This window comes from Cyprinus carpio, chromosome B9 (genome assembly GCF_018340385.1).
Source record: "Cyprinus carpio isolate SPL01 chromosome B9, ASM1834038v1, whole genome shotgun sequence".
NCBI classification, from domain to species: Eukaryota; Metazoa; Chordata; class Actinopteri; order Cypriniformes; family Cyprinidae; genus Cyprinus; species Cyprinus carpio.
The window spans coordinates 26,076,803-26,095,482 of NC_056605.1; the positions used below are offsets into that span (position 1 = coordinate 26,076,803).

General features: G+C 34.1%; 2 protein-coding genes across 5 annotated transcripts in view; both read right to left on the reverse strand.

The window, feature by feature from the left end:
- Positions 1-6,811, reverse strand: part of LOC109096285 (SEC14 domain and spectrin repeat-containing protein 1) — a 31,652-nt gene extending 24,841 nt beyond the window's left edge. The window contains exons 1-5 of one of the 2 annotated variants that reach the window (XM_042731740.1): positions 6,679-6,811; positions 4,629-4,692; positions 3,920-4,005; positions 2,764-2,872; positions 1,392-1,482 (exon numbers count right to left, since the gene is read on the reverse strand). In XM_042731740.1, the coding sequence (XP_042587674.1) occupies positions 1,392-1,482; positions 2,764-2,872; positions 3,920-3,974 (255 nt within the window). In that variant the 5' untranslated portion in view covers positions 3,975-4,005; positions 4,629-4,692; positions 6,679-6,811. Of the gene's footprint in view, positions 1-1,391; positions 1,483-2,763; positions 2,873-3,919; positions 4,006-4,628; positions 4,693-6,548; positions 6,604-6,678 lie in introns of those variants that run through there. The other variant, XM_042731741.1, reaches the window with a different exon arrangement.
- A 9,143-nt stretch (positions 6,812-15,954) lies between these two features.
- Positions 15,955-18,680, reverse strand: part of LOC109096284 (zinc finger protein 385B) — a 122,002-nt gene continuing 119,276 nt past the window's right edge. For all 3 annotated transcript variants that reach the window (XM_042731742.1, XM_042731743.1, XM_042731744.1), the window contains one exon: positions 15,955-17,279. In XM_042731742.1, the coding sequence (XP_042587676.1) occupies positions 17,067-17,279 (213 nt within the window). In that variant the 3' untranslated portion in view covers positions 15,955-17,066. The remainder of the gene's footprint in view (positions 17,280-18,680) is intronic.

Here is an 18,680-nt window from a genome sequence, read left to right on the forward strand (position 1 = left end):
AAAACAATACTGTTTATATACTCACCAAGGCTGCATTTATTTAATCAAAAATACAGTAATAATAATAATATTATGAAATATTATATAACTGCTTGACTATATTTTAAAATGTCATTTATTCATGTGAGGCAAAGCGGAGTTTACACCAGTCTTCATTGTCATGTGATCCTTCAGAAATCATTCCAATAGGCTGATTTGCTGCTCAAAAAACATTTATAAAAAGCCTATGTGTTTTCAAACCATCATTTACTCAATATAAAAATCTTTTGTTAAATTATGCATATCTTTACTGTCCCTTTCGATCAATTTAACGCATCCTTGTTGAATAAAAATATCACTTTCTTTAAAGACATTCCTAACTTTTGAACAGTAGTGTAAATTACACAGTTATGCTAGTGTGTGTATTAAGTGTACCATTATAAACAGAGAGGGTCACTTATGTTCAACACATCTGTCTCTAAAAACACTTCACTGTAATGTCTGGGGGGAAATTCACTGATGCAGTTAATTTGTTTAAAAGTGACCGTTTCTCATTAACTATGTTCATTGCCCGGAGTATCGCCATGTTTGTGCAACGTCATACACTACCAGCATCAATTCACAACACACATCTCCAAGTTGGAAGTTTAGCTTCAAGTGGCATTCAGTTGTGATCCTCTAATCTTTGGGATTAGAAACTCTGACTTGGATAAAGTATAGGATTTGGACTATTCAAAAAAAATAAATAAAACTGAAACGATTAATACAGGGGCTATAGGATATCTCCCCTTTCAATTAAAAGAGCCAACCACCTGTTTTTCACATCAAAACATGCGTCTTAGCTGGCACATCCTGAAGAAAGCATTTTAGCACAATTTCAGCTACACTGTCGCCAACATTTTATTGCTATTGCCTAGAAAATAGCGGTCCAGAGGCACTGCCAAGATGGCCACTTAGTGACTGGACTTGCATTTTGGGACTTTGATGGAACGCAGAATAAGTCATAATATAAAATAAAAGCCCAAGTTTACAGCAGCAATTCAGTGGTGTGTCCCATAAACAGGAGAAAATAACATTCTGTTCAACAAAGCTCAGTCAACGATTTCCAACAACACAATGCCCTCACAAAACCAGGGAAGACCGCCAACACACAACCGCATGGGCTTCTCATAACACCACTGAAACCTCATTATTTACAGGTATTGCTTCAGAAGTGACTTGTGATTAGTGATTAGAGGGGAGTTAAGCACTCATTAAATAATCACCACAAATATTAAATGGGGTTCATTAGTGGAGAAGAAAAAAACAAAAACCAGATGTCAAAGAAACAAGAACATACGTTTCACATAAACTACTTCTCCCTTGCTGTTTTCTGGCAAATAAAAACCAAACCCAAAAATCTATTTTCCTACCTGCAACATCAGAACCACAGTCTTCACTATATTCCACTGAGACTTCCTACCGTCGACGATGACAGTGAAACCACGAGCTTTGCACTTCTCGCTACAGAGATACAACAGAAAAACATGACATTTAATTCAGTTACATAACACGAATACATGTAGTCAGTTCACATACAATGAATCAATTACAGTGACTCCACTGTGGCTGTGTTGTTAAACAGATTCATTTGTTTGTTCTGTGGTGGCATTTTAAAAATGAATAAACTGAGTTTGTGTGAGTCACAGATTCCAAGAAACATGTATTTAATCATACAGTTACTATTTTGGTTTGTAAAAAGAAGAAAAAAAAACTTTTTAGGGTTGAACAACACTTCTTTTCATTCTTTGAGGGAAGAGAACAGCCAACTCAAGCTGTAAAATCCCTCTAAAAATGTCACCAGAAATTAATTTGGAGAAGGTCACTATAAAAGCATTGAAAAACATAAGGGACTACAGAACCAGAGACGGTCTTACTGTCAGACTTTAACTTCTATATCTTCAATAATAGATCAGATTAAAGCAATAGATACTGTGAGTTAGCTTGATTTTTACCATGGCTAATGTACATGAAGCACATGCTAATTACCTAAACATTTTTCTAAGGTAAAAATTCAAGATGTAAAATACATTGTTACTACATTTGTAATTGACTAATATAAGACTTATTATTTATTAGTATCATGAAACAATGAATGTTTAATTGTTCACACGCATGTCCCCATTTTTACTATACTATATTTTATATCAAATAATGCTCAGCTCATCTTTAAAAACACTTGTAATCAAAAGCAAAATTAATATCCATCTCTAATATCCATTTTCATACTACACATACTATAAATTTGCAACAGCAATGATAAAAGAACGGTTCAATAAAAATATCAATCAACCCCAAGAATTAGAATACAATTATTCATTATATAACCTGTGGCTGCAAAACAACACAGCAACTTGGTATGAATACAGAATGTGTATAATTATCCAGTGGTTTAGGACATGCTTCATCCAATCAGAATTCATTTAATATAAAAATCATACAGTAAAATACAAAAGAACAAACATACAGCAACATCTTTCCAGAGCCTTAGAACCTAAAAGACCTTCAAAGGTCTGGAGTAATCAATAATAGCATTCTTTATAACTTCTAACCACAGTCTGACTGTGAATTATGGCCACTTTCCATTCCATGTGTGAATACCGTAACTGTGTGCATTATAATTACAGTGATCAGACTAATGCTCCATTTCTGCTCTCAATGCTTTGACAGCTGCTAGCTTTATATGCAGTCTTAGCAATGGAGTAACACATTCATTTCAAGAAAGGTTTCCAAAGCTGTGTTTACCTGGGAATGCCCAGTAGGTAATCCAGGGTGGCACTGAGCTCCTCCATGCTGGTCTGTTCGGTGCACAGTGGGATGGTCAGGATCAAACCACTGCGCCTGTCCTTGCCTCCTGGAAAACCAAACAGACCGAGTCAGGAAATATGCAGAAAATCCAGTCAAATATGATGTGCAAATGGAAAAAAAAGAGAGAGTGTCAGAGTGTGAGGCTTTAAGGAAAAGACTGACAAAAACATTACTGAAGTAATACAAAAAGCTATTTCAGGAGTAGTTCCTCGTGACATTGCAACCTACAATTAATTCACAGTATGCTGACTTTGGGAACATGCGCCGTCTCAAGGACACCAAGCATGAAATGCTTCAGTAATTCCTTTCCTAGAAGCTTTCATTATCCAATTTAGCGCAGAAATAAATATTGTTGAGGCACAGTGCATATCAACAAAATGACAAAAATCAAAGAACTTCTCATAGTCCATTTTGCCAGTGTTCTTGTTGACATGTAAGTGGCATTCAGAAGACTTTTTTCAAAGCAAGAACCATACTGACACAAGAATACAACCATTATGCTATGCTAATAGACAAAGCAGCCTCATACCCTGATAATACTGAATTTTGGAAGGCATATAAAATAAGATACAGAACATATAAGTGAAAGTCATTTTTCCAAAGGTGGCATCGCTGTCCGAGATGAGGTCTGAGGGACTTGACATGTTGAGCCGTTGTGGTAGTTGTCATGTAGTTATAATTGATATAGAACGATTTAAAACCAATAACTTTATTATCATTTTAGTTATCCTTGGTATGAATGGGACTTTGGAGTCCAGCTTGCATACATCATTAATAAAATAAAATAATTACTTGTCCCCCAAAAATGCCTTGCTAACATTCTCTGAAACAAATACGTAAAGCAAACAGCTGCCTGAGACACAGTCGATCACAGCAAACAAGAAAGAAAGTTAAGGGTTTCAAATCATCACTTGGCGCTGTTTTATCGGATAGCAGTTTATTTCTGACTCATCGCTATAGTCCCATCTAATCATGAAATGCGAAGAGTATTCACATCACAGACTACACTGGAGAGGAGCGAGGCCTGCAGCAAACACATCCTGTAACGCTATGAGACACAAATCGCAAAATACTTTGTATTACTGGAATTTACCTGACAGGAAGGCCAGCTTCTTCTTCAGCATTGGCAGTATCTTGGAGGCCTCCATCTTGGAATGAGACTATTTTCTACTTATGCAACTGCAAGAAGTTGACAACATAGTATCGTGTTAAGAACACATTGAAAAATAGATTCTCGCCAAAAAAATTTAATTCTTTTGTGCTCATCAGAAAATTAATCCGGGTTGGAACAACTTGAGGGGGAGTAAATGATAGAATTTTAATCTTTGGCTGAATTATTTATCCCTTTATGATTCGATTGAGACGTCATATGTGATCATTTAGAGGGAAAATACCTGCATTTTCATGATTATAGTCCCAAAATGTCCCACAGATTAAATAAAACTACATATGTGCCTATATGACACATACCAATACTCTCCAGGCAGATGTAACATGCAGTTGTTTGGCAGATATTAAACACAAAAACTGCTTTTATGTAAATTAAAGGAACATTCCTGTTCTTTTTTATAATAAACACACAAGCACAATTTCAAACAAAAGAGGCTTCCAACAAAACACTTAACAGAGCAACATTCACCATGCCAGAAATACCAGAATGATACAAAAACACAACAACTGTCAAAACAAGGTTAAAATCACTAGAATTAGGCAACACTGGAGCGTTCACAGCATGATCCAACTACACAGAGCCCTCAAATGCAGGCCGATCTAGATTTCAAAACGCTGACAGTCTCACTCACCTTCAACAGTGATGCAGCACATCAAGAACATTCCATCTCATGCGATTCCCTCCTGGTCCATGATCTGCAGAGAGGCAGAAAGATGCAGGAGGAGGAGATAGTGAGAGTTACAGATAGTGAGGGAGAATGAAGAAGAAAAATCTACTTTAAGACCTTCTTAGGTGATTTGGATTCTGGCATCCAGCAGCTTATAGCAATCACAGTTTGACCGATCTGAATACATCAGAATTCATTTGAGTGGTAAAAACCTCTTCATATGCTGCTGAGAATGGAAGTGGTAATATAAGCATCCAATAATTAACCAGCAACAATCAATTGCTAGTAAAAGTCATACTAACTAAATGTCCATCAAAAAGAAGATTATCAGCAACCTCTTTAATGGCAATAAAAGATTTAGGGAGGATTGCAAAGGAAACATGGCTTGGCAAACTCATTTTAGCATAAGCTTATGCACAGAAAAGCGCCACATCATTTAGAAAAGTACAGCTCAGCAGCGATTACAAGGTTTGCTGATGTGTCTGCAAACCAGAAATGAGTGCTAGCACAAAAAAAAGGGCGTTTGGACCTTTAGAAGTATTACATTGCACTCCTGCACAAAGAACCATGCAACCCACAGGCCAAACCCAATGCAAATGCCTGCCAATGCCCATGTTACTGCAAATCTCTCCAAATGGTTCTAGGATATAATAATCATTCTGCACTGTCACTGCATACAAAAACTGATTTCAACAACAACTTCAGCTTCAATATGTAAGAGCTGGCATATTTTGCATTTACAATGAATAAAATGAGTTACTGTAACACTAAAAGAACAAATAATTCAATCCAAAAGAGAAAGCACAAACATTATGACTTTTAGGTCCATTAAGGATTGTGAAAGATTTTCATAACCACTTTCCCTCAGATTCTCATAATCAAAATACATCTGGATGTTTCTCTATTGTTTTGTCTTTTAATATGCAAGTTGTCATGAAAATGTCAGAACTCTAGAACAAAAATCTAATCATTGTATTTCACAACAAAACCACTGGTCCATTTCTTTGCATCATGCCAATTTCATGAGGAATATGCTTCTTTTCCCATCAAAATTCACAATGCATTTCACATTCTTTCTCACGGCTGTAAAAGTCAGTCACAAGATTCTCTTTACTGTAATAGTCAGTTATAGTGCTGCACTCAGTACAACCAACACTATGATGCAATGCTTTAATCTAGATGAGCATAAATTCATGATTAAGCTGTTTTGGATTACAGTAATGAGAATCAGAGGATTTGATTACAAGTCCTAAACAACGTCATATATTTTCTTTAAGCAAAGCGTCATTTTCGAAATTCAATTCCTTTAATTAAATGAAGAGACAGGACTTGGATATGCTCTTGACAGCTCTTATGAGATTCACTCTATTGGTGCATGTCAGTGCAGCTCTATAAACATAAACTTGGGCAGTTTAAGCATTAAAATTCATACTGTGGTCTTTGGGACTCATTTCTGGACACATAAAGACAACAGTTGGCTAGTCCTGGGAATCAGTGTCTGGCCTCGAACCAACAGCTGGCTGAGAGTTGCAGGAATGAGTCGCTCGTGCTTTGGTGCTCAGGCGCAAGACAAAGACGGGATCCACCTTTATGGCCTACATATTATTATGATTACAGGTCATCTGCGCAGTGAAACAATCCCCCTACTAAAGACAACTTACAAGGCTGGGGTGTCATGGGAAAATACATACTTAAATGCAGTCTGGCATTCATTTCACATTAGCATGAACCATATTTTCTGGCAGCGTGCATGGCTGCTGGCACGCGCGAGCCGCAGATCCGCATGCAATGACCTATATTTCATACTATGGAGGTTAATGCATGACTAACACGAATGCTGTACGTTTCGGGGTTGAATATAAGGACAATCCCTGACTAACTTACCTTAGATGAACGTCGATAATAACGCTGTGATTGTTAGCCCTGCTAAAGACGCGGATGCATGATCCATGTGCTTTCGCTCAGAACCTCACAGCATAATCACATTCATGGATTATATGAAAAATAAAATTACCTTTCTCCGTATTGGGCCCCGGAGTCGATCTATGTTATTGATAATCGCTTTTGATACCGAGAAGAGAGAGACTCGGCGTTGTATTTTGTTAGAAAGGGGCTGTCCTGTTCATATAGCCCCTCCCACATGACGGGCAAGGCGTGTCTCACACTGTAATGGGCGGGGTCTAGAGTTCCTTTAAACACACAGTGCATTTTTTAAATAAATGAAATTAATATTAGTACGGTGATTGAGAGGAACGCTGACATCAAATGGACCATGCAAAAACGAACAGTAAGTGAACATGAATTTGAAGTGAATTTCTGGTTGGAGCGATGTTGTCATTTTTGCCATAGGAAAACTGTCCATATAATAAAATAACATCTGGAGGTTTCTGTTTTTTTGTTTTGTTTTATTTTGTTTAGTTTTTTACCTTCTCTTATCAAAATGTTTCAAACTAAACATATTTTATTTTAGGAAATCAGTTGAAAGTTACAAAATGTCGAAACAGACAGATGTTAGACAAATAAATATTTAAATATATGGTGAATATATTATTTGGCATGCAGAATCTAGAAGTTCATACTCCATCATCTGGCTTCTTTAGGTTAAACCCAACCAGTTTTCTTTGGTATACTGGTTACTGACATTACACAATTGAGCTAGTATTAGAAATAGACTTAATAAAGGAATCTGTGGTGTTTCGTGGTTGCTGTTGTTTTGTTGTCTCACTTTAGAACATCACATTCTGTTTAATAAATGACAGAAATCTGTATGTGATGGCTTTAAATTGTAAAAGATGGTTTAATAGTGTCTAATATTGAGAGGATCATTCTACTGAAGTCCAGTGAAATAACACCTTAAATTACAAGACAAGCATATTTATAAATGTCACAAAAGTTCCAAAGATATTGCATAACATGTATTTAAAGAAATGTATCTTTTGCAGTGGCTTGTATAATGGAGATGTTATTGGAAAAGTGTATATTTTTTCATATGCATTTTTTTGTTCCCCATTTGAGATTGTAAATTGATATTGTTAAAATAATAATAATAATAATAATAATAATAATAATAATAATAATAATAATAATAATAATAAAATAAAAATATTTTGCAGTGGCAATAAAAGTGGACATATTTCATATATTTTCTGTGACCAATACTATCTGTATCTGTTTTGAAGTATGAAATATATTGACATTTCAAATAAACCAAGTAACATTCACTTCAAAGTGCAAACCCCATTCTTTCCTACAGTACATAGTTGTTATACAAGCCTACATTTATGCATATTTATGTTTCTTTTTTTTACTTTTCTGCTCAATTTGGATTTCAAAAATAAATGTATTTTTTGGTACTGTATATTGCTATCCTGCCACTCCACACATGCTGTTGACTGTGCTGACTTAAATGCCGTTAAAGTACTTGCTAATCTTAGGGCTTAAAAAATGCTCATTGCCATTTTTTTTTCTTTGAGTAATAATTATACAAACTATATTGTTCGCCATATCTGTGAATACAATTAAATAAAACAAAGAGTATACATATTCATCACAACCACATGCTGTTCATTACCCTCTATCATCTATCTATAGTGCAACTGACAATCAGTTAGTGGAACACTGACAAGCAGTCGAAAAACCTCTGCTAAGTGCTATTATAAAACAGCACTTGCTCTTCTCAAGAATTTTGGCTCAAGATGAAAACATGATGTTGTGGATTGTAAACAGTAATGTAAGAGGCATTTATAAATGATTTTGTAGTGTATATGGGAAACCTGCTTATTTGCATTGAGTACTACAGTGTCACTCCCATAATTTTAATAATAAACATAATATACAAACTAATGCATATGATAGAAATATCATGCTTTAACTGATGACAGACTCATCTAAATTCCCTTTAAGATACACGAAAGGGAAATGAAGATAAGTGGTTCACATCCTATGTTGTGTGGGTTCCAAAAATAGAAGAAACATGGATAGATTCAGTTGCTATGGTAATAATATTAGCTCAGAGTAGCCTAATTATCGAGGTTTAAAGAGGCGTAGAAAGATGCCACTAGATGTCTCTGTTTGCTCATTGAGTCACTTCTGGAAACTGCTCTGGCTTGTCACTTGTGTCAATGAATCATTTCTAGCTTAGTCTACACCAGGAGTCAAGAACATTTTTTTTGACCAGAGAATTTTTCTTTCATTTTTGGCTGATGAAATTTTCCACACACACACACACTGGTTTGCTATCCTTGTGGGGATTCTCCATAGGCATAACGTTATATAGGCATAAAACTTTCTGCATTATTACATTCTCCAAAAAAAAAAAAAGAATTATAATAATAATTATCTCATTTTGTATGATTCATCAGGTTGTTTACCCATGGGGACCTCAATTTAGAGTTCGTGTAGAACTCAGTACTGGAAAAAAAAGAATAATAATAATAATAATATATATATATATATATATATATATATATATATATATATATATATATATATATATATATATATAATTAAAAAGAAATAAGAAATGCTTGTTGAGCTTTTAGTGATTCTAACTTAATAAACGTCTGATTGATCATTGCGTTCAAGAAATCAACAGATTTCACATTGTAAACAGAAACTGTTCTCTTTCATAGCTTATTGCACTTTTAATATTACTTTTTAACATCAAACACACCCTGCTTTTTACTTTCTCATTCATCCATTTTTATTTATTAATATAATCAAAAAGCCCCTCCCAGTGAAAGCTGCATTGATTATCATGGATAAATATGACACATTTAGCCTGTAGAACATAAAAGGTCTGTGCGGCAAAAATGAAAGTAGCCTACACTGTGAATCTATGTTTCAAAATGTCTCTTGGAACAAAAGAGCACCATTTCAATAAAATTATAAGTTTCAGTCCAGTAACTTTTTATATATAGGCTCCTTTCACTGCTGTTCTAAAGATTACCACAAACAAGCTACGTAGATATAAATCATTGGAAATATGTCAGGCCTGGACATATTTGACTCTTCAGTTGAGACAGAAAATGTTTCAGGTCAACCTACAAATTTCCATCATGACTGAACAGTTCTGTTTTAGAAATCACCTTTGTCTCAAAACTTTGAACAGGTTGTTTGGCCACTGGTGCATTCGATAAATACACTTTGTTGGCTTGAATTTCAATGATTTGGCTAGATAAAGCTGTTAGTCAAATAAAGCTGTTGGGTGGAATGGAATGGCGGTGGAAATGATATGCAATCACTACAGTGAGACGGTTGCCGCTGGATTACACAATGAGTTTTACTGCGGTAATGAGCAGATGCAAAGATACAGCCAGCTCAGCGTATTGTTCTCATGGCAGTGCACAGTAATTGTGCTGATATGTAATTACTGCCTGTCACCCCTGGGGACAGTTTGACAAGAGCAGACTGGCAGGGCATCTGTGTTGCCCACACAGGGTTTCTCCTGGAACTCACAATGCAAGGACAGTGTGTCCAGCCACTATTAGTGATGTCCCTGTTCTCCTTAGGCATCAGCTAAATTGGATCTCGTCTTCTTTTGGATGCATGATTTGCTGATACATTTTTGTGTTGATACTGATCTCTTGTAGTAACCTATTGTAAGTTTCTCAGTAAAGTTTGAAGGTAGTTTAAAAACACTCACCCAAATAACAGCAGACTAAATGCAGTCAACAGAGGGAGCACTAGAGCCTCTGTCTGTTGCAGGATCCTGGCGACTCCAAATAGCCATAATTAATAGCAATTATGTGGCTCAGTCATCACCCCATCAACAGCACATTTTAGTGTATTTTCAGTCAGTTGTGAATTAACATGCTAATAGCAATGGAAATTAATTCATTACATAACTGCGATGCGAGAATGCAATGTCCATACAGTACATGGAATTAAGCACATGGTACATGTTCTGGGTAGATTTTTATTATTATTATTTTTTTTTGTAGCTTTAAGAGACAGAATAAAAGGACGGTGACGCTCCATTAGAAGCGTCATTTATAAATGAATCGAGAGAGAAATCATCACACTAATTATGGCGGCTATAGTAGCCTAATGCATTCTAGTTCAATCCCAGTTTTGAGACGTTTTGATGAAATTAGAAGCCCCGCCTTACAGGTAAATGTAAATGAGCCAAAGGTAAATGTACAGGTAAATGAGCCACATGCACTTTTTGGGGAAAAATCCCGCCCCGTTAAAATAACGAATCTCATTTTTATAGCCATCTGCCTGTTTGTAATAAATTCTTCTATTTAATGTTTTATATTCTTGCCTCAATTAAGAAGCTAGATTGGCACTAAACTGGAGTGTAAAATCTCTACCCTTGGTTGTTACCGAGATGATTGCCAAGAACTGACTTACCTTAAAATTGATCTTTGTTGTGTATGCAGACGACAAGTCATTTGTTTACAACACTTTTATCTATTAATGTAGAATGTAAACTAAAGCCTTTATGACTACAGACAAAGTTTCTGCAGTTTCCAGCAGTCTCACGAGATTCCAATTTATCTTACAAATCTAATTTACAAAAATAAATGGGAAATTCACAAACAAGTATGAATGAAATCAATTCATCCTTGCAAATAGACGGTGTGTTGGGACTTTCAGAAGAAATGTAATTTAATTTTAAAAGCTGGCACTGGATTATAGGTCATTTAACGTAGAAAAACTAGTATTGATCAGTTTTGCAAAGTAAAATGAATTACATTAAAGACTAAAGAAGCAAGCTGTTTTGAGAATCCAATGCAGTCGTTTATTTTGCCACATGAGAGATGACTGTTGATTTATATAGGGAATGTATATTAACTCTGCATATAGCTGTGGTAAAAGTTATGGAAATGGTCAATAACTGGTTTGTAGCGTTGGAAAACGTGATTTACATGAGACCCTCAACAAAATACATTTCATAAGCATTGCTATTTTATAAGCTTTATTGCTGTGAAGCATTTTTTATGGTGTGATCTGAAGCAGAGCTGACTGATGTTTATTAGTAAAGAGCCCTTGTAAAAATGGTAAAGTCTCTTACTGCAGAAAGTGACGGTGAGCTTGATTTACACTAACAGCTCTATAGTCAGTGTACTTTAGTTAGTTAACATTTTGGCACACAAGGATTTCGAGAGTGCTTGTCAGAGAAAAGCTGAATACATGCAATTTCAAGTTGCGTAGGCTGTGCTTGTAGCAGAGAGGAATTGTTTGTATGAAATGAGCTTATGAAATGAGTTATTATAATAGTGGCATTATGTCACAAAGTGTGGACTCAGAGGAAGACCGTGAGGGTGTAGGGTGCCTTTTGGGACAGGGCCACAGATGACTGTCCTGAGAAAAATCCCTCGGTATTCTCACATGCGTCTCAACATGTGTTCACAATTGCTTTGATACCAACACAATATAATAATACTCAATATACAATCTAAAAATGATTGTGATTTTGACGGTATAAAATTGCTACGGTAAAATCCTCTTCATTGGTTAATAGTATTGCCTTACTCTTAAACTGTAACAGAGTTTTTCACAGTTTCTTCTTCTTATTTTTCTTCTCAGTTATGTAAATTAGGGTTTCGTTACATCCTACAGTTAAAGTAATGTTTACTGCGTTGTTTTAGTGTTGCCATGATGGGATTTTGTATTTTGGAGTATAACACCATGAACGTTAATTGCATATTTTAGTATTTATCTTTCATAACAACTTATGATGAACTTTGATCATTTGTCTTTCTGATTAATGAAATAAACTGTGTTAAACTGTAAATTTAGGTTCAATCTGTAAAACCGTTAGTTTTTTTTTTTACACTACGTTTGCAATTTAATGTTAAACATTTCAAATATTTCGAACCCAAATGTTTCTCACAAGATTCTCTAAAGAACAAAGGATTCATCGAAATTTTTTTATAGCTTTGTATGCTTTCTAACTGTCAGTAATTAACTCATTGGAACATTTGATACAAAAATGATATTTAAATGCAACAAATGACCTCCTGATCTAAGAAGGATCAACCACTGAATAACAACATTTTCCAAATATGTCAAAGAGGGCCACAGGAGATGACAAGTAATTCTTCCCTTGACGGATCCTGGCGAAGACAAATGATTTCAGTTCTTATTGAAATGCTGAGCAAACAGTGAGGATTAGCTGCCCTTTTCATTTGAGCTGAGTGACGAAACAGATTCAGTCTCCAAGGCACAATGTTGTCTCCATGTTAAGATCTCTACAGCTGATTTATACTCGAGTCTCAGTCCAGTTCAAACACCAAAGCATGAGCTGGACATACACTAGCTGCTCAAATAGACCCCCGTTGTCACTCAAAAGGATTTACAATCAGCCAGCATTAGTGGTCATGTACTGTATCATATTACATTAGTTCACTGCCAGCAGTTCTTTATGTATTTTCGGATAAGGCTGGAGTGACCGGGCCGCTGTAGCCAGTGATATCCTCTGACAATAATTCCTGTTCTTTTTTTACGCTGATTACAGAATCTATACATAGATGCAAGAGCGGTGTGTGTAGCTATGCAGGCATTGAACACAATCTATCCTACACTTTCATAATCTGGTTTACCAAAAATGTTACAGCTCAACCTGGACCCAACGACTTTGATGCAAAACGCTCTCAGAGTACTTTGAAATGAGAAAATGGCATGAATAATTGGGGCACTTAAAATGATCTGGCTGCCGCATCAAAAGCGCTGTATGAGTCAATGGAGAAAATTGTGTGCATTCTGTTAAACATGTCTTTATCTAACAAACAAATATGTTTTTGGATGTAGGCCTGTACTGTAGATGAATGCTTTTGTGGATGAAACGTCTGGAAAATCTTCAATCCTTTCAACAAACCTTCTTTTTGCATCAGCAGCCGCACTACCTTTCTGCCTGTAGGATAGAAAAATATGAAAAACATACAAGAAAAGACAAAAAAGCTATTGTAGAATTGATGAGACGGGCGCCTACCAATCATCCGCTCCACACAGAGCCCATTCTTCTCAAAATGACTCTCCTTTGCTGTTGGGATTCATTTGTGCACTTTCTTGGGGCATCGAAGTTATACAACCCAAATATATTACTGACAAAGTCAACTTCAATGACAGAAACGAACAATATTTACACTCTAGAATTGATTTTCAGGGCTTTTATGTGGGAACATTTGTTTTATACCCTAATCATTTAACAAAAACAAAAATCACTTAAAAAAACTAAAAATACAAGAAAAACCCTATAAAAAAATCATACTTCTTATATACATACAAATACTTATAACAATAAAAAAAATAAGATAACTATAAATAGGATAAGGATAAAGTATATTTTTTATAATATTTCAAGATGAACACTGGACTGATATAAGTGGTTTACTTCACTATCCTTACATTTTTCATTTTAAAATCTTGTTAAAATATCAAATATGATGCTTTTGAGGAAGGTTTAGTTGTACATCACTCAATCATTATTTTAATTTATTGCATTGTGTATCCAAAATAAAAACTACAGAGCTTTAATCATAAAACTAAACATTTAAATAGCATCTTACTAAAACATTATCGGGAGATATAAAACGGATATTTATATGAATTTATGTAAGTAGTCTGCTATACTGCTAAAAAGATCTCATTTAAAAGCTAACGGAATATCTTTTTGGCCATAAAAACATCAGTAACTGCACCAATTTTTTTTTTTTTTGCTTTTCAGTTTGGGTGTTTTTTGCTCCTCAAATGTACATCACACTATATAAGCCATAAAAGCCTGATGTGTCAAATACAATACTCATCAAAAATGTAAAACTCTTTTTTCCCCCTTGTAATATTTTAGTTTGATAAACTGTTCCATTAAAAATAATAATAATAATAATCTTGACTACTATTTCTTAAATCACAGGTCCATGCAGCAGTAAATAATTCACAATAAATTTGATTTCATACACTATTTATAATATCTTGGCTCTATTAGACTACACAGATCTTTACTGGTAGATTTTTGTGTTTTTTTATGTATATAAATACTATTTATCTAAGTTCTGGCTCTTCAGAGCTGATTTTAGTTTTATTTTTTATCAAAACAATTTCAAAGCTCTATATTCAACAATACACACCTGAATCTGACAGCTACAGGTGACTACATTGCTGAAGCATCAAACTCATAACAGATATGCCTACAACAGAATATAATCAAACATGCAGAATGTTAATAAAACAGAGAAATGTATTTTGAAGTGATTTTTTTCCCACTTTTTGTGACATTTATGGTTAATATCTTACCCTGGTCAATTGAAATATAACCTCCGACTTACCTCTCTAAATGTACTGTACATGGAATGTAGCAGCATCATTTTATTAATGCCAAGGGTGACATTGATGCCGGTCAGTGGGGGTGAACCAGAATCCGGCCTGTGCTTTTGATTGGCTCTTCTGAGTGTTTGAAGGGAGTATGTCAGAAAGGATTGTGCGTCTCTAAGCTGCTGGACATCTGTCAGCCAGTATTACTATCACAATCCTAATGAAAAGCAGAGGTGAAGGGCAGTCCCATTATATCAGCAATCACCGGCCAGACGTCCTGATCGGTGTCTTATTGCAGTTGTCATTGCATACATAATCACAGAAAAATGATGTCACAATATGGGAGAAATAATGAGGCGGTGAATCATGTCAAGCGAATAAATAGTGCTGACACATCGTGCTTGGCATTTACAACACAAATATTATCACTATATATATGTACATTGGGGTGCAAAAGTCTGAAACCACTTTGATTGGGAAATAAAAGGCAAAACATAATTAATAATATTATTAATACACTGAAATTCAAATAATAATGTTTTGATATAAAATGAAAAATAAATATTTAAGATACAGTAATACTAGGTTACTAATACTAATTGGTGACATCAAATTGTGATGAAAAATAATTTGTAATGAAAAAAAAAGTTGAAAATTGTTAATAATAAGCAAAACGTTTTCACAAGTGGTTTTAGTCTTTTAAAGCCCACGTTGACTGATTACATCCTTGACAAATAAAAAATACATAATTGAATATAATTGCATATATATATATATATATATATATATATATATATATATATATATATATATATATATATATATATATATATATATTTATTTAGATCAAGAATGTGGTGAATCAAGTTGAATACATAATTTCCATTAATTGTATTGTGCAAACACAGAGCTGAGATATTATCTTGTTATATATATTAGCAAACAAGATTCGAATGAGTCATTCATCAAGGAGATGAATGCACATGAAAAGACTAGGGACTATGAGGGGGAACACATTATATTTAATAATCAATTACACAACACTGAACTGGTTTTAATCAAATCCATCAAACAAATCTCCTGCACAAATAAATGAACTCAAAGAAAACATTACAGTAGAAACAACCATTAAAAAAGCATCTGAAAATAAATACGAAGATGATTTATCAATTCTCTAAACATTTAATAATGAGCAATAATGATTCGTGAAAAGTAATATACAGTATAAATTCATGAAGAAATCATTTAAATATATTATTTTATTGAAAATGTAGTATCTTTATGTACAGACTCTCAAACATACATATGTTTATACTATGGACGATGAAATTCCACAGCCAAATAAAGAATTCTCAGTGAATGGAAATTGTTCTCTCTCGATCTCAAAAAATAATGTACCAAATATCGTACCTAGTTCTCTTAGTGTCTCCTTCAGCGCATAAAATACAACTAGTATTGCAACCTTTTAGGTAAACATGAAATACACTATGGAGAATATCAATATTTAATGATCTGTACATTATTGCATCATCAGAGAGCTGCAGATGAGTACAGTCTCGTGACAAATAAGGATATCACAGAGAGATGAAAATGGCCCACGGTTTTTCTAATACACAAAAGAGAGTTTGTTTCATGATGAAAACAGCTTGAATCTACTTTTATGCTGAAAAGAGGAACCCGAACACATGTGGAGAAGAGAAATGCTGTGTTTCCTGTTAAAAGGGAAAGAGTGGGCGCCACTGAAGTACTGGTGATTGAGCTTATTGACTACACGATACAAGACAGCACACAGGCCAAAAACTGCATCACAGGCTCCCTGACAACATCAAGCCGCTGACTGAACACGGTGAGATTTTGGGATGGTTTCTGACAGCGCCTCAAGACATGTGCTTGTCTGGAGTTGGTTGGTTGAGTTGAAAAGGAAGACCATGATAATTCAAGTCTTTCAGGAAGCAGTTCAACACTTTTTCTTGTTTATTTTTAGTGTTTAAAATGCAAAAGCCCTCACAAAGACGACATCCTTCCTGGGTTTTGTGACGGTGAGGACAGTTGAGGATAAAGTTTTAATAAATACACCACTGTTTCAAGCATACAGCCGTAGCGTGGCATAATTGGAGAAACTTCAGCTCCGATGTGGCTGCTCGCTCAGTAAGGCGCAAACAAGATGGAGCCCGTGGTGGGTCGGATCGGTCCCGGAGCGGCACGGAGAAAGGAGTGCGGAAGCGAGGCCGTCTGAAAGATGGAGGTGTTGGGACGAGCGTGGAGGGAGATGGACGGGACTGTGGTGGGGCAGAAGGGTGTGGAGAGGAAAGCCGGTGAAATGGGCTTCACCAAGTCGTTCTGCAGGGCGAGTTTGGCCTGGAGGAAAGAGAAAAACACTCAATCACTTTGGCAGAGGAGGAAGAACAGTGTCTATGTCAATAACCAAATTAGGGCTGCAGAATTAATCGAAAGGAAATTGATTTTATGGCCTAGAGCAAATAATAAACCACAAAAGCCTGAGATGTAATTAAATACTGAGACTGAGTGATTCTATTTTATAATATATCTTACAGATTTGTGAAAACAATAATAGCATTAGTTTAATACTTTAAAAATAACAATGATTATTTTAGTATTGTTGCTATAATTATTATTATTTATACATATTTTAATAGTTCACTATTAAATAATAATAATTATAATAATAAATATTATATCTATAAATACAATTATTTTTATTTACTATAATAACAACAACAAAAATTGCAATTATTAATAACATTATTACATTTACTATTAAATAGTATTTTAGTAATAGAATTATAAAAGTAAATATTTTAATACTTTACGGTTAATCATCATCATCATCATTAAAAGTTCAATACTCAACAAATATGAATTATTGTTATTATTGATATTAGTGTTATAATTAACATTTGAATACTTAAAAATATATTTTTATTAATGTTCTTATAATTATGACTATTTATAATCATCATAATTTGACCAGGTTTAATACTTTGCTGATAGAGACTACAACAACAACACCAACTATTATTATTATTATTATTATTATTATTATTATTATTATTATTATTACTACATATTTTAATAGTTTACTGATAATAATAATATAATTAGACAATATAATAATAAAACAAATCATCATCAATATTATAATTATAAATACAATTATTTTTATTTACTATAACAACAACAACAATAAAAACTGCAATTATTAATAACATTATTATTATTACTTTAATAAATAGTTAACAATACTTTATTTTTAGTCATCATCATCATTAATAGTTCAATACTCAACTTTATTAATGTTATTATAATTATTAATATACTATAATTATATATAATTAAATAATTATATAAGTTATTATAATAATTATTATTATACTATTAATAATCATCATCATCATCATAATCATCATTGACATATTTTAATACTTTGCTGATAAAAACAATAATAAAAATTGTTGTATTTGTCATGTAAAATATTAAAATATTACAAGTCTTTTCTAGTGCAAGTCTGTGGATAGTTTCAAATGGGATTTATATAAATAATTCACAAATATGGCAAACAGAGGAACACTTAGAAGAAAAAAGAAAAAAAAGAAATTCATTCCTATGTGACATTCTGAAGCTCGTCTGAGATAGCAACAGGAAGCAAGGTAGGTGGAGCTTAGCGAAGGGTTAACTGTTCTACAACCAGTGAGTTGTTTCCATCATATTTTGCATATAACTTGAAAAATGACAAATCAA